Source organism: Echinops telfairi, unplaced genomic scaffold (genome assembly GCF_000313985.2).
Source record: "Echinops telfairi isolate 266 unplaced genomic scaffold, ASM31398v2 ScPeMD7_7400;HRSCAF=8409, whole genome shotgun sequence".
Lineage (NCBI taxonomy): Eukaryota > Metazoa > Chordata > Mammalia > Afrosoricida > Tenrecidae > Echinops > Echinops telfairi.
The window spans coordinates 60,205,695-60,224,947 of record NW_022111300.1 but is presented as its reverse complement, the minus strand read 5'-3'; the positions used below and the strand labels follow the sequence as shown (position 1 = coordinate 60,224,947).

General features: G+C 62.2%; 1 protein-coding gene across 4 annotated transcripts in view; it reads left to right on the top strand.

Moving 5' to 3' along the window:
• Positions 1 to 18,116, top strand: part of LOC101661899 (myelin basic protein) — a 56,004-nt gene extending 37,888 nt beyond the window's left edge. Inside the window, exons 2-7 of one of the 4 annotated variants that reach the window (XM_004715921.2) lie at positions 676 to 753; positions 11,050 to 11,148; positions 11,777 to 11,812; positions 12,166 to 12,198; positions 14,429 to 14,545; positions 16,828 to 18,116. In XM_004715921.2, the coding sequence (XP_004715978.1) occupies positions 676 to 753; positions 11,050 to 11,148; positions 11,777 to 11,812; positions 12,166 to 12,198; positions 14,429 to 14,545; positions 16,828 to 16,872 (408 nt within the window). In that variant the 3' untranslated portion in view covers positions 16,873 to 18,116. The remainder of the gene's footprint in view (positions 1 to 675; positions 754 to 11,049; positions 11,149 to 11,776; positions 11,813 to 12,165; positions 12,199 to 14,428; positions 14,546 to 16,827) is intronic. The other 3 variants (XM_045296104.1, XM_004715922.2, XM_004715923.2) reach the window with 3 other exon arrangements.
• The last annotated feature ends 1,137 nt before the right edge of the window (positions 18,117 to 19,253 follow it).

Here is a 19,253-nt window from a genome sequence, read left to right as displayed (position 1 = left end):
CCCCCTGGGGTCCACATGGCAGGTGTGTGCGTGAGCTCAGGCAGGGTTTAGAAGGACTGACCACTGCAGAGGCAGGCAAGGCTGTACGCACCTCGGGGACACCCAGTCCTGGACGGTGTCTGGGACCCCTAGGAGCACGTCCACAGCAAAGGCCAGCCCTGGGTGGTCGGACTGGTTGCTACTGTCAGTTTTCCCAGGAGGTGAGCCAAGGCCCGGTGAACTGCTGAGGAGCAGTGGCCACAAACATGCATGTTACGGGAAAACGGTGCCACTGTTCATTTCGTCATAGACTCAAAAGCCCTGTTCTCCTCTCAGAAGAACCACACTCGCCAGCCGACTCCTTGCAGCCCCAACAAGGACAGGGGAGAGCTGCCCCAGGGGTGCCGAGCCTGTGACTCTCAACGGGGCAGCGGCCTCATCTTAAGCCCATGGAGTGGCTAGTGGCTTCGAACCGCTGGCCTTGTATAACCACAGAGCCTCAGGGCTCTTGTACATCTCTCACTTCCTGCTAGGAGACGCCATCTCTCTCTGGTGGTGGCACCGGTGGAGCTTGGGCCAGCATGTGGCCTGGACGTGCCCTCTCCTCCCCTGGTGGGGCCCCGGGCGGCCAGCCAGGAGCGGAGCTGTGGTGCTGTGCCTGGGCTGCCCTCACGGGTCACTCTGTGTCCCCAGCAGGTACCCTGGCGAAAGCAGGGCTGGAGCTCTGCGCCCGCCTCTCCCCAGAGCCCGCCCGGGCTGTGCAGCTTGTACAAGGTAAGCACCGGGGCTCCCCTAGCCCCGGCCGAGCGGGCAGGGCCGTGGGTCCTGGGGCGTGCACCCACCACGGGCAGCACAAGAGGCTGGGAGGAGCACAGAGAGCCCCTCCCTCCAGAGGGCCAGGACCAGCCTGAGGGCCGGGCTCACACCGCGGTGACGGGTGTCCAGCGAGGACAGAGGTGCAGGGAGAGGTCCCACTGGGCTGCAGAGACACTCACCAGGACAGTTAGGCCCAAGACAAGGTGTCCACGCAAACTCGCTGATCGACTGGATTCTGACACAGTAGTGGTCACAGCAGCAGATAAACCTGTGAATGCCACAATAAACAAAGTCACCGCAGGGACCGGATTCCAACTCAGAGCCAGCAACCCTGTTGGACAGGGTAGAACTGCCCGGCGGGTTTCTGAGACGGTAACTTTTTATGGGACAAGAAAGCTTCATCTTTCTCCCACAGAGCTGCTGGTGGTTTTGAACTGCTGACCTTGTGGTGAATAGCCCAGCACTTATCCCAAGGTACCACCAGGGTGCCTCCAGTAAAGGCCACTCCCAGGGGCCAAGAGTAAGCAGGTGGCTGTCCACCGGAGGCTGGTGTGCCTCGTAAGAATGGCCTGGCTGTCTGAGTCCCAGAGAGCAACCGTGGAAACCCTGTGTGGGCCACTGCCCTGACCCAGGTGGGGCTCTCGTGTTACCTGAGGGTGGGTTTGTGGAGGTAAGTCCTCGGGCCCACCGTGAGGTGAGAGGGGCACCCTGGGCGCGCCCACCCTCTTCTCATAGCAGGTGAGTACGTGGGGGGCCGGCGGAGCAGGGGCATGCACGGCTGAAGGCAGATGGCGGAAGCTGGCCACCACGGGGTGGTCCTTGGCAGCCTCTTCTCTGCACACAGGAGGAAGGAGCAAGAGGGAGGGGCTCGGTGCCTGGGACACACCACCGGGGGCTGTGGGAAGCCTCCAGTCTGAGGGAGGGTGTTCTGGAAGTGCCAGGGTGTGGTCAGTGCCCCCACAGGTATGAAGGGAGGAGGGCGCCCAAGGGCCCCAGCTCAGAGGGAGAGGCCAGAGCGGGGTGGGAGGAAGGCAGGACGGGGCTGAGGACAGTGGGACACTGGACACTCACACCCCATGTGTGTCCAGTACAGCATGGCGGGGGCATCAGGTCCCCCCACAAAGTCCATGGCAGACTGGACACTGGTCAGCAGCTGTCACTGAGCTGGTGGCTGAGAGTGCTCTCTCCTTTGACGAGTTCCCTGATCCCCACCCTATGGTTTGTGAGGTCGACGCAGCCCGGCCTGCCCAGGCTCTCCCGGGCCCAGAGGTCCCCACAGGACAAGAGGGTGCCACCTGAGGTCCAGCAGCAAGGACACCTTTGTGCCAAGGGGGACCAGGGGCAGGCAAGTAGCCACCCACCTCCACCCTGAGCTGCATGGCATCACCCTCTCTGGTCCTCCTTTGAGACAGGGGAGGGGGGGGAGTCGGGCGGGCAGCAAGAGGTGCTCAGGTAAGACAGAGGTCCCAGCAGGTGTAGGAGTATGTGTGGGTGTAAGTATGGACAACATGCAAGTGGGCATGAACATGTGAGTGAGTGTGACCTCCGGGACAGTTGAGGGGCTGCCGGGCAGGTGTCTAGCTGGAGTGACCAGCGCCAGCGACCCCTGTGTCTGAGGACATGTGGCCCTTTCTTGTAAGGGGCGCCCCTTGGAGAGAGAGGGGGCGTGGAGCTGAACCTAGAAGATGCTGAGTCTGGCGTCGGAACTCCACGCCAGAGAGAGAGAGAGGTTTGGGGACGCTCCAGGGCATAGCATGGCAGGAAATGAGCCAGTCTCTCCAGTGTTGTTGGTGCATGCTCCTCCAGCGGGGGGTCGGGGGTCAGGCCTCGGGCGGCCCAGGCATGGTGCTCAGCCTGCACTCTGGCAGGCAGTGAGGGCATCAGGGGGCAGCCCCACTGCACAGCCACCCCACACTCGGACCCTGAGGAAGAACCACTGCTCGCATGGCTTAAGACCCATCCACACGCTGATGTTCACCTGTGTGTCAGGGCCCCGGGGGCCGGCCAGCCATTTGTCCTTGGTCTGCAGCCTCTACTAACAGGCCCTAAGACTGCACCAGGACAACTCACGTGATCTCGGGCCCAGTGTCCACTCCACCCACACCCACCCGGGGTCGGCACGAGGCCAGGAAGAAAGGCCCGGTGACCCACCACCTATGAAGACTGCCGCCAGGCGCAGCCGTGTGGGAGCTGGGTTCCACTCCGTCCACACACGGGGGCCACCTCGCGTCGGAATCGAGCCACAGCCATGGGTCCGCAGGTGCTTCACTACTCAGGTCAGAGCCAGGGGTCAGGTCCCTGCTCTGTGTGGACACCAGCTCGGCCCCCGGCTGCATACCTCGGGGCTGCGTGTGGCGCTATGCCGAACCGAGCGGGTTTCAGCAGAGCTTACAGAGGACAAGGGCCGGAGGAATGGGCTGGGGATCCACTTGTGAAAATGAGCCATGAAAACCCCAAGGCGCACTCCGACCTGGACCAGGCAGGACCAGGCAGCGTCCCCGTCTGCGTGGTGGAACCACTGTGAGTTGTCCAGGGATGGCCTAGAGGGCTCGGTGGGAAGGCCGTCCCTCCTGCTGCCCTTGCAGGGACCGGGCGCCACGGGGCATGCCTGCCCCATCTGACAGTCCCCAGGCTTTGGAGGCCACAGTCAGCTCCTGGGAAGTGGGGGTCTGGCCACTGCCTGCCCCGCACCTCACCCCAGCCACCTCTACCCTTCCCCAGGGACGATGCGGGTGCTTGGCTTTTTCTTCCAAGCAGACATCACCAGATGCCACGCCCTGACCGCAGAGGCGGATGCCTGGTTTGACCGACCCCCCCATACCCAGGGCAGGGTGTTGGGGCCAGCCAGGAGCCTGCTCTGGCATAGGCTCTGCTGTGGTATCAGCTTCCTGGCCCATTCTACCTCCAGTGCTGCCCCCGGCCTTGGAGGAAGCCGGACTAGCCCTGAGGTCTCCTGGGGCCCGTGTGGCCACACGTTTGGGGACAGGCACCTGTATCCTTGGAGAGAAGCTGAGTGAGGGCCGTTTTGCTGCTGGTCAGCCCAGGTCCTTACCTGCTGTCCTCCTGCCCACGGTGACCCTGGAGCAGTGGTGACAGCGCCACCCAGGACCACTTGTGTCCACCCACCACAGCCTCCTTCACGATGGCCGGAACCAGGCCCGGAGGCTGCTCCTCAGAGGCTGAGCCCCAGAAGAGAATCGGCCCCATGGAAAGCGTCTGCCCTCCAGCTGAGACAAAGGCTGTGGACGTGCAGAAACCGGGCGTGCTCCCCAAACGTGGCCCCACAGCGCATTACCAAGCCTGTCTGGGGAAAGCCACCTGCGCAGGACAGCCGGCCTCACCACCGACACTCGCCCATCAGCATCTGCGTCCCCAGCACCCAGGACACAGCAACCCGGGTCAACCACGTGTCCATGCCACTCAAAACCCATCGAGAGGGACGGTGAGAACTGTGGCCGCTGTCTGCCAGCAGGATCCAGCCCAGCAGTGGCTGCCTGCGGTGGCCGGGGGGCGCTGGCCGGGCCAGGCACCCAGGAGAGACGCACCTCTGCCCCACAGCAGGAGGAGCGGTGCAGGGAGCCTGCAGATCAGGCAGGACCTTTTCTGGAAAACTCGCTGCAAAGCCAGGAGCCACCGCAGCCAGGCAGCCAGTGGGCAGCGAGGTCCCAGGCCAGGGGCCCCTGGACTCTGGGCCTGTGGGAAAGAAAGGAAGCCTACAGTCCACAATCAGTGACCATCACTGTGGGCAGATGGCCTGGTCCTCCCCGTGGTTACAGTGGTGGGTCCATTACCACGCATCTCCCAGCCACCTCGCGTCAGACCGGGAGTCCCTGGGGGGCAAGCGACCAACTCCAGGAGGTTTGCGGGTCAAGCCCACCCACAGGTGCTGCAGAAGGAAGGCCTGGCAGTCCATGTCCAGAGCACCAGGCATTGAGCCACAGGGCACAGCTCTGTTGCCGGGGAAGGCGGCGGCGGGAGGCTGCTTGAGCAGCACCCACAGAAGCTGGAGCCTGTGTGAGGGGGAGCCTGGCAGAGGAGGACACCCCCCCCCCAACCCCCGCAGCGCTGATGGACCACACCCACAGGGTCCTCTGGCCCCTGGTGCGGTGGCACCCGTCCAAAGCCGGAAGCAAGCGGGTCCTTCAAGTCCCCGCCGTAGGGCTTTCATTCCAAGTTGGGGGGATTCTTCGACCTCTCACCCCCACAAGGGGAAGCAGATGGTTCGTTCCAAATCTGCCTCAGCTGAGCTTTCTCATCCTCAGCCAGTCAGAGAAGCAGCCCCCTCCGTGGTGTTGCACAGGGCAAAGCACAGCTGCTCACACGTGCAGATGCTCCTGCAACCTCTAAAGGCCGGACACCACCGGCCGACAGCCAGTCAACTGGAGGGAGCTGAGTATGGAGCAGAGGAGGCCGCTGTCCATCCTGCGTCCATCGGCGAGAACAGAGAGCTGGACAGAACGGGCCCACTGCCGCAGGCACGACGCCCTCCCAGGAAGCAGGGACCCCCCGGGCCTCAGACTTCATGCCAGGCCTGCGTCCTGGAAGGTAACCACGCAGCATGGGAAGGCGCCGGCCGGTCCACCAGCCGTTCACCTGCTGGGCCTCCAGCTGAATGGACACAGCTGCGGTGGGTTGGGCTATCAGCACCACCACTGCCCCCATCAGCCAGGGAGTCCTTCCCCTTGGGAACCCCACCCCCCACCCCCGAGGCCCGACAGACGGACACGCCAGCATGAGAACTCCACAGGCACTCCTTCGAGTCTCAGCTATGAGCAGGCCTTGCCGGTCGCGAGGCTCACAGCATGGGGGACGGCCGCGCACGTCTTGGACATCACCCACCCTTCGCCTACCTCGGTCCCCAGTCTGGGACTGGAGAGTGGCATACAGCCCTCCACTCCCACGTCTGTAAGGTGGGCTTTGCCCCTGAGCAGGGCTGGGCAGCACGCCGGGTCTGCAGGCAGCCGGGCAGACATAACCGTGCAGGAGCGCCTCGCTCTAAAAGCAGGGAAATGCTCTCCTCCTTAAGCTGTGGACGCCCTGGCTCCCCGCACCTCGCAGCAAGGTTTCCACGCACAGACACTGCGGTTGCTGCAGGCAAGGGTTTGCACCCACCTGCTGTGGCGCCGCCTTCCTGCCGCCTGGGCTCAGGTCCTGTCGCTGGGCCCCGTGTAGGTTGTTCCGCACCTGTCAAAGTCCCGCGTCATGCCCTTGTGCATTTCCTCCATACGCTGCGGTGGGGCGTCAGCGCCGCACGGACACGCCCGGGCCGGGCTGTCTCTGGGACGCCATGCCCGGTCCGAGTGCACCTGGCGGCCTGGGCCCATGTCGATTCTGGTTCCGGGGGCTGTGCGTCTGCACCCACCAGAGAAGAGTGGGGTGTGGAGGTGTGCGGACATGTGGGGAGGGAAGGGGGACGGGGCGGCTCATGCTTGCTGGGCCGGCCAGTCTGGGTGGTTGGCGTCAGGAAGCCAGGGAGTCGCAGGGGTCCAGGCAGCAGCCCTGTGTGCGCCTGAAGAGCTAGTCGTCCCCCCACCCGCACCTCCCAGGGACGCCTGCGTTTTCTGCTGTGTGCATCAGACCCAGCCCCTGCACAACCCCTACATGTAAGACCGCCCACAGCCGACCCCCGACGTAGATCTACCCTCGCAGCGGACTCCAGCCCCTCCCTGGTGGAACATGCAAACCCACCCGCTGGGCTGTGTGTACGCGCCCTGTGTGAGGGTGCCACCTGCTGGTGAGTAGCAGGATCGCCGCTGAGGAAATTGGTTACTTAGTAACAGCCAACTAACTGTGTTGGGCCCTCTTCCTGGGAAGAGAGATTTATTGATTTGTTTTAAAAAAGACTGGAAATGATCGGCCATGCTTGGCCCAGAATTTGCTTTAAATTGAGGGGAGAATTTAGAAAGTGTGTGCTTTTATGCGGGGAGACAAGTCAGGTAGGATTCTAGTCTGCTCCCCTTGAATGAGTTTTGATTCACTCCTTGGCTACCCCCCACCCCTGAAAGCCATGGCTAAGACAAGGTCGTACATGGTCTTCATCCCCTGGTCCCCACAGAACAGAGGGCACGCCCAGGTGGCCTGAATCGCTCCTACCTCACCAGGTACTACCTAACCATTCCCCCACCCCCACCACTCCCAGGGAAGGCATATGGACAGAGGCCAAATCTCAGAGCCAGCCAGAGTGCTCCCCCCTATCCCCCACGACTCCGCTGGACTTCTGGACTTCACATGAGCAGGGCCACTGACCACTGTCATGAAAACTAAGGGACAAAGCTCTTTCTTTCAGGCATCCCAGGGTTACCTGGCCCCTTGCAGGTATGTCGGCACAGGTGGGGGCTAAGACCTTCTTGGTGAGGGAACTGAAGTCAAGGCAAGGGAACTGATGGCAGAGGAGGGGCCCAGCCATGGGGCCCAGCACCCCAGCCTCATGTCTGCTGCCAGCCCCTATGGCCTGGTGTGGCCCCAGCTGGACCGTGAAGCTACTGGAAGCTTCCAGTGGGAGGAGCAGGGCCTCTTTGCTCCCTGCTCACTTTGAATTTATGTATCTCCACTGCGTGGACCATCTGCCTGGCATTTGGGGACAAGGGGTCGGCTGTCCTCTAAGAGTTAAGTTTAGTTGGAAAGACTTGGAATTGGTGGAGCTAAAACGGACAGTCTGACAGCAGGAGGTTCAGGGCCAGGTCGGCAGTGGGAGTAAGGGGTCGCAGAGGGGAGATTCGGTGAGGCGGACGCCTCACCCTGGGGGTTGGGGTAGCTGCAGGTGCCAGGGAGTCAGGTCAGACCCATAGCGACCCCAAGCCCCCCCAACGAAACTGCCCGACCCTGCGCCGTCAGCCTCACTGCTGGTACCTTTGAGCCCGTGCCAGTCGTCCATCTCCCTGAGGGTCCACTTCCCCCTGGCCTCCGCTCGACTACATGTAGTGAGAGGCCATATCAGACAGTCTCAGGAGGAACAGGAATGGACCCTAACCGGTGCACACGGGCAGCCCTCCCTGGGCTATAGGGGATGTATTCTGTAGCAAGCCATGTGACTATCAACACCCCCCCCCAAAAAAAAAACCATGCCCAAAGTCAAAATCCCACTGCAGTGCAGTCCATTCCAACTGAGGACAATCCCACAAGGCAGAGACGGCCTACTCTGCAGGGTGCCCACCGGACAGGAAGCTGCTATGGTGGGCTTGGGCCTCTGATCTTGCGACTGGTGGCTCCAGGCTTCACCGGCACCACCATCACACTTCTTCAAAAGGATGGACGCACCACCCAGAAAGACAGCCTCCTACCATGCTCTGTCTCCGCACACCCGGCCCCCAGCCCTGCAGCCTCTGAGGGGCGCCTCTGGAGTCCAGCTTCCCGAGGGGGGGTGCTCATGGGCGCACAGTGGGACAGCCTCGCCAGGTGGGTGCTGCCACACCAGCAAGGCTCCGAGTGGAGGTGGCTTCTGCTGAGTGAGCTCCTCCGGATGTCACGGCAGCAGATGCCGCCCCTGTGCGGCCACTCACCTGTGGAAGGACACTTGGGCTGCTGGCTGGCTGTCGGTGTGCGTGCTGGGGGAGCAGCGGGCTGGGATGGACCCTCACTGGCAGGTGGTTGTGTGAACATAACTTTCCCTTTCAGATCTCAACGACTTTCCCCGCAGAGGAAAGTCTAACTTCCATAGCAAACACCTCCCTGGTAGCAGGTGACAGCTCCTCGCCGCGGGTGGGAGGTGGGTGTGCTCAGAGTTGCTGTGTGAGTTCGCTTTGCCACCGCAAGTGGGGACGGTACCGCCCTTGGCGGTGTCAGGGTGTTCCCTTCCCGCCGCCCCCGTGGATCCAACGTGCCTTTGCCCGGTGGCAGCAGTGAGCATCGCTACATCACAGGCGCCCTGGGCTCATCTCTGAAGGCGTGTCTGCCGTTCCAGGGCTGCGCCTGTTTTGAGGGTGTGAAGGGCAACCTGGTGGTTTGTTGTCTTCGGGGCCCGCGGTTAAAGCGGCAGCTGCTCACCAAAAGGTCACAGCAGTTCCCCCTGAGCAAGCTGAGGCCGTCTGCTCCCACAGTGACCGCCCAGGACGCCCTAGAGAGCCCGTGGGCTCTGTCCTGGAGGGTGGCAGGGGTGGGGCCAGCCCCACAGGTGGGTTTGGTGCCTCTACCTGCAGGTCCTCTGGGCCACGAGGAGACGCTGCCCGCCGCCTGTCGCTGGACTCTGTGCCCTTCTCGGGCACATTCGATGACACTGAACGTAATTGACTTGATTTAAATGAAATCAACCTAGGGGGCATTTGAATTCCGTCGTTAAGTGTTGGTGACTCCAGCATGTTCACGCATGACTTTTCATGGGTGGTGTTTTGTTGTCAGGCCTGCCCTCCCCTGTCGGGAAGGGTCTCTTCTCAAAAGCTGAACAGGCGTGTGCGGCACGCAGCACTGTAAGCCCCGCTTTGAGTCGGTGGGGCTGAACCTGGGGTGAGACTCTTTTCTGTCTGTCTGTCCATTTGTCCCAGTACCACATGTGGCAAAGCCCAGCCTACTTCACAGCTGTGTCAGGCAACAGAGGGCCACCCTGAGTGGCCGGCCCCCACCTCCATTCTGCTCCGAAGGCTGTGCCTGCCTCGCCCCTGGCTAGCTTGGCAGCGTGGGTCCTCTCTGGGCTCCCCGACTACAGGACCCTCCACAGGGTGACACAGAGCTTCCATCTTTGCAGAGTAGTCTGCCAGCGCTGCCCTGCAGCACAGGCCCCAACAGAGCAGTGAGGGTGACGATTGGCAGGACCGGACGCGTTTCTTTCTGTTGTGCATGGGTGGCTATGAGCAGAAGCCCACGCAACTGACCCTCACTACAACGGGATGCCATTTCTCCGGTTCAGAGTCGCGGTGTAGCCACCTGGGGAAGCATAAGGGGACAGAACCACAAACAATCGTCGTGACTTCCGGGCCTAGGATGACACCTGACAAATGTCTTCTCCTACACGCCCCCTCCCCCGCTGCTATGGGAGGCTCGCAGACCCACAAGCGCCAGCACAGCACCGTGCTGCCCGGGGTTGGCAATGGAGGGCTTTTCAGAAGCCGGTTAAGCCAGACCTTTCTCCCGCAGCACCTCTGAGCGGGCTCGACCTCCAACCACTGGCACAGCGACTGCCAGGACTGGAGTCTCACGGGAAGCACAGGTGTAACAGACAAGCACCACATAAACATGACAAGGCGCTCATAAGCATTAGCCCCTCAGACTGCAGGCAGACTCTGGGGAAGTGGAAACTTACCAGACACGCACAAGCACTGGTCTCCCAGGAAGTTGCTTCCAGCTCCCTAGCTTCTGATTTCGCCGCTGGCTTGACTTCACTGTGGTTTTGTTCCTCGTTGTCCATTGGCTCTCCTGTTGGAGGGGCAGGGGTTTATGCAGGGAGACCCCCGGTGGGGACAGTGGAGGGGCAAGGCAGGGCTGCATGGGGCATGACAGCCAGGTGGCTGCTCTCAGGACCCCCGTTTGGGCTAGCGTCTCAGCGTGACCTTGAGGTCAGGCCCTGTGAAGGCAGGGGCAACACTCGGGGCCCAGGAGAATACTCTCCTCCAAGGGTTCCCACATGCCCCGGAGCCAGGCTGCCCAGGGGGTACGCCCTCAGCATGATTTCCCAGCCCCGCAGAGACACAGGGGTCCGGCCGCCTTGCAGAGGACTAGGGGCTCAGTGGTGGGGTTCCCCTGTGGTGTGGGCGAACGGGGTTTCATTCCCCGTCCAAGGCACTTCATGTGCAGCCCCTGCCGGGAGAGGCCAGCCCACACAGGGGTCCCGCCATCTGCAGGCAGAGGCCTGCCTATTGCTGGGCCGAGCTCCCAGAATGATGGACCACACATGGAGAGAGCCCTGGTGAGGCCCTTCTCAGAGCAGTGTGGATCACCGCGGCTGGATCAGCAGCAAGCGCTGGGCTGGGCGCAGTGGGGGTGGGGGTGGTGGTGGCCGGTCAGTATTTACTGACCTACAAAGTTCAGCTCCATTCTTCCGGGCTGGCTCAGGTCACCACCTCCCCAGCAGCCCCCACTCCCTCTGCCCCCGACTCACCCACGATCGGGCAGTGCCCACCCCATAGTGTGCAGGCCCTCGACACCACCCCACGGACACTGACTGAGGGACAGACGAGTCCACGCCGTGCAGCCACTCCAGCGGAGGCGGGGTGGGCTTGTCCCCTCCAATCACGGGTTCACCTGTAGGGTCTGAGAACCGTCTCTCCCACGTCCAGCAGCTGAGGAGGAACCCACCTAACCCGCCCATGCCCCTCTGCCTTGCAGGATGCCCACCACGCGGCCAGGACCGGCCACTACGGCTCCCTGCCCCAGAAGTCCCGGTCCCAAGATGAAAACCCTGTAGTCCACTTTTTCAAGAACATTGTAAGTATGGCAGCAGGGCAGGGCGGGGGTGCTGGGCAAGGGGTGGAGCGGGGGTGGCCGTGGTAGCAGTGTGGAATCGGATGGGAGCATGCCCACAGGCGACCCCTGACCCACCAAGCCCCAGCCAGGCCCCCAGACACAGAGTGTCCCATGACACTGCTGCTTCTGCAAGTAGACAGGGCGGCCGCGGGCGGGGGGCCTCGCCGCGGCTGGCTAGTTAAGGGGTGCTCTGAAGCTCCAATAAGGAGTGAAGTCACCCTCCTCCAGCGCGGCTCAGTGGGTGTTGGGAGGGCAGGGCGGGGTGCGCCAGGTCCCCTGCCGGGGGCCCCCTTGGCAGGCCACCCTCTCATGAACATCTCCTGGGGTCCTGGGAGATCGGTGGGTGTCCTGAATGTTTTCAAATTCTAAGACCCTGAAGTTCAAGCTCAACCAGAAGACAGAGGGGAGGAAGGAGGGCAGAGAGTGGGTGGCCCTGTTCCTGAGACACAGCTCAGGGAGGGTGGTCCTTGTACTTGAGAGACAGACTCCTTTGGAGAGGGGAGGTCCTTCAGAGGGTGGGGTCCCTACCTGGGCACCCCAGCAGGGCAGAGCGGGGCTGACCACTCAACCACCTTTCCTGTCTTTCCAGGTGACTCCACGCACACCTCCTCCTTCACAGGGAAAGGTAAGATCTCTGATGCTGTGATCAGTCACCAACTTTCTTAAACCCTTTCCCTAAAGTCCCCCTTGACCTACCAAAGAAGGAGTTGAACTCCCACCTATCTGACTTTATCCCCAGAGGTCCTGCCTTGTGAACCACAGGGCTGACCACCCAACCCACACCTGCCCTCCTGCACCAGGTCACAGGGCCAAGCAAGCCCTGCTCTGGCCCCTCAAGACCTGAGCTTCAGGCCCCGGTGACTGTGCCTGGCCCAGTCCCAGCCTGAGCCCTGATGTCCCAGCCCATCTCCTTGGGTGGCTTGTTAGAAGGGCTTTTCCTGCACTGACGGCCTGTCTCCCTCTCTCTTCCTCACACAGGGGAGAGGATTGTCCCTCAGCAGATTTAGCTGGGTAGGTGACAACTGCCTTCCATTCTGCTTTGTCCTTCCTGGCCCTGCAGTCCCCTTGCTTGGCCCCCTCCATCTCTCTGACAGGACCTTGCAGGAGGAGATAGCTGCAGCCCCTTTAAGAGCTGCCTCCCGGTCGGCCCGCATTCAGGCTCCAGGAGCCCGCTCTTCAAGCCCAGGATTTGGGGACCCATGGCCTATTCCCCTCCCACCAGGCAGGGAGAGGAGTCTGAGAGAAACCGCTCCTGGCAGAGTGACCGCAGCTTCGGCCCCGAGGAGCCACCACATGGCCCATCTGAGGGGGCAGCGGTGGTTGGAGGGGCTTATTCTGATCACCAGAGAAAGATGCCAACCTCAGTCATCGGACTAGTAACGGCTCATAAACACACGTCGTGTCAGATGCCAGGCGGTAAGCTCCAAGCTGCTGACCAAAATGTTAGAAGTTCTCGTCCATCCGAAGCCCCTGCTGAAGCTCTGCTTTCACAAGACACGTCCATTGTGAACCCCAGGAAGCAGGCTTTAAGAAGACCCTGCCCGCTGTGGACCCCAGAAAACGGGCTTTAAGAAGCCCCTGCCCGCTGTGGACCCCAGAAAGCAGGCTTTAAGAAGCCCTTGCCCGCTGTGGACCCCAGGAAACAGGCTTCCAGAAGACATGTCCATTGTGGACCCCAGGCAGCAGGCTTCCGGAAGCCTCCGGGCGGCAGTCCCTGGAGGTCAGGGCCTGTGGGTGCCTGGCAGCAGTCCTCCCTCTGCACCGTGGCTGTGCGCAGTCAGTCAGCAGGCGGGCAAACGGGGCAGGCGGATGACCGAGGGGCGGGAGGGGGTGGGGGGAAGAGTCCCCCAAGTCCTGAGTGATGCGGCAGGACCCCTGGTCGTCACCTATCGCCATCGAGTCTCGTGGCACGGGCACCGGCCGACGCCCACGGAGGCCGTCTCCTGCTGGCAGCGAGCCCACAGGAGCAAGGCCAGGACAACGCTGGCCATGTGGGTGCCTGTGCGTCGCCTCGGCTGGGCCGGGCGTCTCCGGACGCTGGCGGTTACCTAAGGATGCTGCCACTCTCCGTTTCCACAGAGGGACCTGAGCAGGTGGCTCAGTGAGGAGTGGGTGTGGCCCCCTGGAGCTGTGAACTAAGAAGCCTTGTAGAGTCTAGCGTATACTCCCTCGGAGCCTGCCTTCCCTGTCCACACACCTGCGGGGGATGATACCACGGGACCTACGCCGATTAACCCTTCACTTTCTGTGGCAGCAGGAGACGAAGGAGATACTGAGGCACAGACTCCACCTTGTCCCCAGACCTTCCTTCACGTTCACGGCTGCTCTGTCTGCCCCTGCGTGTTCTAGGCACAGTGTCCCTGAGCCAGCTCACAACCCTGGCTGCACTGGGGCAAGGTGGGATGAAGGACAGTCCCCCAGCCAGCCAGCCAGTGCATGCCAGCCCCTCTAACAAGATTGCTGCCTCCTCTGAGGGCCCTCCAATGTCCATCCCATTTCTCTCCTTTCTCCTAAGCATCCCCCTTCCTCCGCACAGCCCTCTGTTTTGCAGCTCCTACCGCTCCAGTGTGCAGGTAGATGCATCCTGAGGCCGGACTTCCAGACCTGGCAAAGGTCAAAGGGCAGGGGGAACACCCAGCAGGCCACTAATCTCAGATTCCATCCTGACTCTAGTTCCCAAAGGCGCTGGGATTGCTGGGGAGCAACTAGGGCTCCTCCTCGCAGCCCGCAGGGCGTGGACGTGTCCAGAGGGGCCTGCAAGATGGACAGTGGCCGCCGGTGCTAGATCCCTCTTTTTGTCATGGCCCCTTCTCCCCCCTTCCTGCTTCTGTAATGTCCTTCCACCAGCACACCCCCCTGAAGATGGCTCCTGGCGGAGGTGGCTGGCAGTGGGTGGGCTGGTGGGGGTGGGGCTGCACTTAAATGGCAGGAGCACGCTGGGGCTGCCCTGATTGAGGTCCCGGAGCCAACCCACACTTAGGAGAGCTGTCCCAGGCCTTGCTTACCAGTGACCGACAGTGGCTAAGCGTCTCTGGAAGCCAGCACTTCTGGGGAGGGCCCGCAGCTGACAGAAGGCAGGGAACAATGCATTTGAGCTGCCTCGGCCTCACTGATGCCACCACAGGAGCAGCGTACCTGAGCCCCAACTCCCACAGAGCCTCCTGGCCCCTCCCAGTGTCCCCAGGGCTCCAGACCCCGGCCACCCTGCCAAGGGTGCTGAGCAATGTATCTTCTCTTACAGGGAGCGGAGGGGCAGAAGCCGGGATTTGGCTACGGAAGCCGGGTGTCGAGCTCTGCACACAAGGGGTTCCGGGGTGCCCGTGACGCCCAGACCACGCTGTCCAAAATCTTTAAGCTGGTAATGTGGCCCCCACTCCCCATCTGTTCTCGAGGACCCCTATTCTGGGGTGGAGGGGGTGAGACGGGACGGGAAGGTGGGGACAGGAGGCACAAGTCCCTGCTGCCCCGGGACAAGACAAGCACCAGGCTCACCCATGGGGACTAACAGAGCAGGCAGGTGCAGGGGTTCAGGGAACGGGAGGAGGAGATTGAGGGTGGCCATGACGATCAGGACAGCACATGGGCAGGAGGGGACACTGTCAACATTGACCAGAGGACAGGAGTCCAGCTGGCTCCCTCCCGTGGCCTGGGTCGAGGAGGCCTTGGACAGGGAGCTCGGGGATGCAGAGTCCAGTGGCCATGGGAACAGTGGGGGCTTCGAGCTGCAGGGCCCTGGCGTCACCCCCACAGAGATGCCAAGCTTTCTCAGAGGTGGAGACAAAGCTCACTCCACCTGCTACGTTCCCTGTAGGTGGGAGGTATGAGCCAGGGAGATGGCCGTTCACAGGGACAGAGCTGCTTGTGCGCTGCTGCCCACATGCCTGGTGGAGACAGGCTCGTCTGTGCCTGGCCGGAGTGAGCGCAGTGTCCACGAGGAGGCCGGCTGGTCCCCATCTTTTTCAGTTGCCTGGTGCCCGATCTTGGGGGCCACCCTTGGTGGCTGGAACCCACCAGCGGCTCCCAGGAGGAAGGTGCAGCAGTGAAGGCCATGGGGCGCCATGGGGCGGGGTTGACTGGAGGGCTGTGGGTTAGGCCTGGTTTAGACGTTTGCTGCCTTGTGTCCCGTGGGGAAGCAGCCTGAGAGGAAAGGGCTGTGTCTGAAGTGGGGGCCTGGTGAAAAAGCTGAGCTGGGAAGAAAGAGCAACCCACCCCCACCCCCTCAGCTGTTTGATCGAGACAGGGCAGCGGCCTGGGGCCCAGACTCGAGTCAGAGAACATACAGAGGCAGGTTCACCTGAGCCTGTTTGTCCCTGGAGTAGCTGTAGCCCTGGGCGGGGCGGGGCGGGGCATGCCATCGGGCTGTCAGACGGTGTAGAGAGAGACAGGCCTAGGCTTGCCCTGGTCCGAGGGGCACCATGGGGAGGCACTTCCTGCTTAACCATGCAGTGTAAGGTGGGGGTGGCGTGGCCCTACCCCGACCCCCACCCTGTCGACACCAGGAGGCCCAGAGGGTGTCCCTTTTCCCACACCCACTCCACCTGCGGTGGTTGGTCAGCCCCTGGGGGCTTACACATGCAAACAGCTCCACTCACAGAAATTCACAAGATGGGGGTCTCCTCTGCGGGTGGCTCTCCTGAGGCAGCAAGTTCCAGCCTCCCACACCCCCAAGGCAGCACCAGGAACCCCATTCCAGGACATGGAGAAAGGGGTCCCCCTGGGGGAAGGGGTCCCCTTGCTACCTCCCAAGAGCGGAATCCCATAAACCGGTCATGTAGCAAGAATACAAAGGCTCTTTCCGGAGGAGAAAACATGGGGAGAAGCAAGCGAATGGACAGCTGGGCCTCTGGGCAGCCCCCCGTGCTGTGCAAGGCGTGTCAGGGCTGCAGCCCCCGTGTCCTCAGGGGACGTGCAGAGAAAGAACCAGACGGCCCAGGCTGGCTCAGAGTCCCTTGGAGCCGCCCTCCTGCTCCCTGCTTCCTGGAGGTCCAGCAACTAAAGGACCCAGCTGCCAGCTCAGGTCTGAGTTCACAGCCAGGAATAAAGAGGGAGGCGTTTCTGGGGCATCTTTTAGCTGTCCCGGAAAACATGTGGGGTTTGTGGTTTTAGGGTCTTTTCCGGTCAGAGTTTGTAGGCGACCTCTCTGGGCAGCATGCTTGCCTTGGTGTGGCGGACGTGAGGGCGCGGGACACAAGAGGACGGCCCCCTGTGGTGACAGGGGTGCTGGTCTGGCGCTTCTCAGGGTAAGCAGTCACCACCAGTGAGCTGGCCAGCACATCAGTCAGTCCAGTTGCTTAGGGTTCCCCTGGACAGACCCCGAGTGCCCACCCCAGCTTGAGGCTAGGGTTAGAGCTCTGTGCTCAGGGCATCGGGCTGAGCCTGGGCCCCGACCCTGGCTGGGGTGTGTGCTCCGCTGCTGACAAACAGCTGGTGGACTGAGTTACACACACACATCCCTCCGCCTAGTGGAATCTCAAAAGCCTGGTGATGGACTCCCAGAGGCCACGGCCTAGACGTTGGTAGGCCACGCTGAGGCATGGGCTGCCTTGCTCCCCTCTGTAGCACTGTATTTGAGGGGGGGAGGTGTCACCTGCCAGAGGGGTCTCAAAGCCCCACCCTAACTCTGCTCTCTTCTCTCCCCAGGGAGGAGGAGACAGTCGCTCGGGGTCCCCCATGGCGAGGCGTTGAAGCTCCCCGAGGCCGAGACAGAACCCCGTGTTCCGCTTCCTAACCCTGCTGCCTAACGTCCTAACCCGTTTGCCCTCACCCACTTCCAGCCCATCCTCCCGAACGCCTGTGATGTTGTGCTCCCAGTGGGCCCCCTACCCCACCCGGCTGGAGACGCAGGTGTGGCTAACACGACTCTTTTACATCCTGGGGACTCACCCGCTACGCCCTGTGCAGGCGCTCGGGCCAATCCCGTGCCCCAGCCTCCTGTTGGGACCGGCCACTGCCGTGGAAACTGCCCAGGGAGTGAGACCCATGCAGGCGGAGCGGCTGCCGATCTGGCTTTATTTGGTTTTCTTTCCCTGCTCGCTGGTTCCTCTCACCTCCACTGCCCTCGTCCCCATAACAGGATCGGCAGCCAGGGACGGCCCACTGAAGGAGTTTTGGTATGTGGAGGTGGCCCGGGCGGCTGGTAGAATCGGTGTGCATGGTGCAGCGAGAGGAGGTGCCCTCGGGCGGGTCCGCTCACCACACCCCATCGGCTGGAGGTGAGCATGCGTGCGCAGCGCAGAGAGAAGAGGGGAAGTCCAGCTCGGGCTGGCAAGGACCTCCGACTGGAAGCGGCTTGGCCATGGGACGGCGCCGGCACCGCGCCGTGGCCTGGGTGTCCGGAGCCCAGCAGCCTCCCCCATTGAGCCAGCCCTGTGTCCGGAGGAACGCCCAGAGGGTGGGTCCCAGGTGGCGTGTCAGGGTAGGGGTGATAGTGTTCTCATTCGCCCGTTGAAGCTTTGAGGGGCCTGCAGGGGCAGTGCATGCGGCCGTACTAACTGTACAAGCTAACGCTCCATGATCAGTCCTAGTGCCTTAGACGCTGGGCCCGCCCCCCGTGCCCTCTAACACATTGACCTTCCCCGCTGGCCCTGCTCACAGACTGATCTGCACCTTTTCAGTTGAGCTCGTCTCCCACACAGGCGTCCAGGCCCCTCGGAAGGAGGACGAGGGGCCGCCAAGCGTGTCTTAATCCCTTCTAATCCTGCACGCCTGGTGTGGGCTTCACGCATGTCCATTAGCAACACCTCAGTGCTGAGAGGGTACAATAAAGCCAAATGTCAGAAACCAACCTCCCAACTGTCACACACACCACCCTTGCGCTGGGCCCGCGGCCTTGCGTGAGCGACTCCCGCCAGAAATGCCTGGCTCCTGGTTGTCACGGGAGCTGTCACCGTGCTGGGATATTGAAATACAATAATAAATGTTTAATGAGACTGGCGTCGGGGTCTTCTTTTCTTCTGCTGTCTGTTGGTGAAGCATGCTGCCCACAGGAGGGGTGAGGATTCTCCTACAGACCTGGGTCAGAGGGGCAGGGGGTGGGCACTATCAGCCGGCTCCCTAAGACTGTCACGATGCTGCTTCTCCCACTGGCCTGGCAAGCTCATCCTCAAGGGTGAACTGCCTGGGCCGCTGGGCAGCCGGTCAGCGGTCCTCCTGGGCGCTCCCTTGGGTTGCATGAATTCTATCGCCAACAACATGGCGTTTCGTGGTTCCTTCGCATCCAAAGTGGGGAGCTCTCTGCAACGAGAAACCTCCCATCGCAGCCCCCCAATGACGAGTCATACTGGGGCATGGGTGTGTGCGCACGTGAACACGCGCAAACGATCAAGAGGCGGCAGCGGGAGAAACGGGGCCCCTTTGTCCACTCGCTCCTGTCCAGGCCCAGCCACCTCCATTCTCTGCTGACGGAGGGCTCTGGCCACTCCCTCAACACGCTGAGCTCCAGCGGGCACGTGTGCTTAAGGAATGTGACCAATGTGAGTGCACCGGAGGGCCCAGGGCCAGGGAGAGTGGGAAGCTGCTGACGGCAGAGAAGGATGGGACGCTCCCCAATGGCTGCTCTCCGGGACAGATGGTGGTGGGAAGCGTGAGAAGGGGTGCAGGGTCCCAGAGGAGAACGCCCCTCCTGGTCTCCTGCTATCAATTGTCAGAGGGAACCCTTTCCCCCCAGTCCCGCTGCAGTGGCCTCCTGACCAGACTGGACCTACCCCATGGGGTGTCCACAGCTGGCTTTTATAAGTGGATGGCCAGACCTTTCTCCCAAGCTGCCCAGTGGACTTGGCCCTCTCTCTCGGAGTGTGACGTCCACCATCTGAAGTTTTCCTGAGCCACCGGGAGAAAAGCTTTGCTCTTCTCCACCTGCACACAGACACGCGCACGCTGTGCTCGAACTTGACATCATCCAGACAGCGGCCCAGTGGGTTGGGTCGGAGCCTTCGGGTAGGGTGGTGACTGCCCCAAAGGCAGGTGGCTGCACTGAGAGGCCTTGGACATTGGGCTTGGGAGACGCTAACCAAGACGCCAGCCACAGGGCCATTTTCACTCGCTCTCTGCACTAGGCCCAGGGGCTA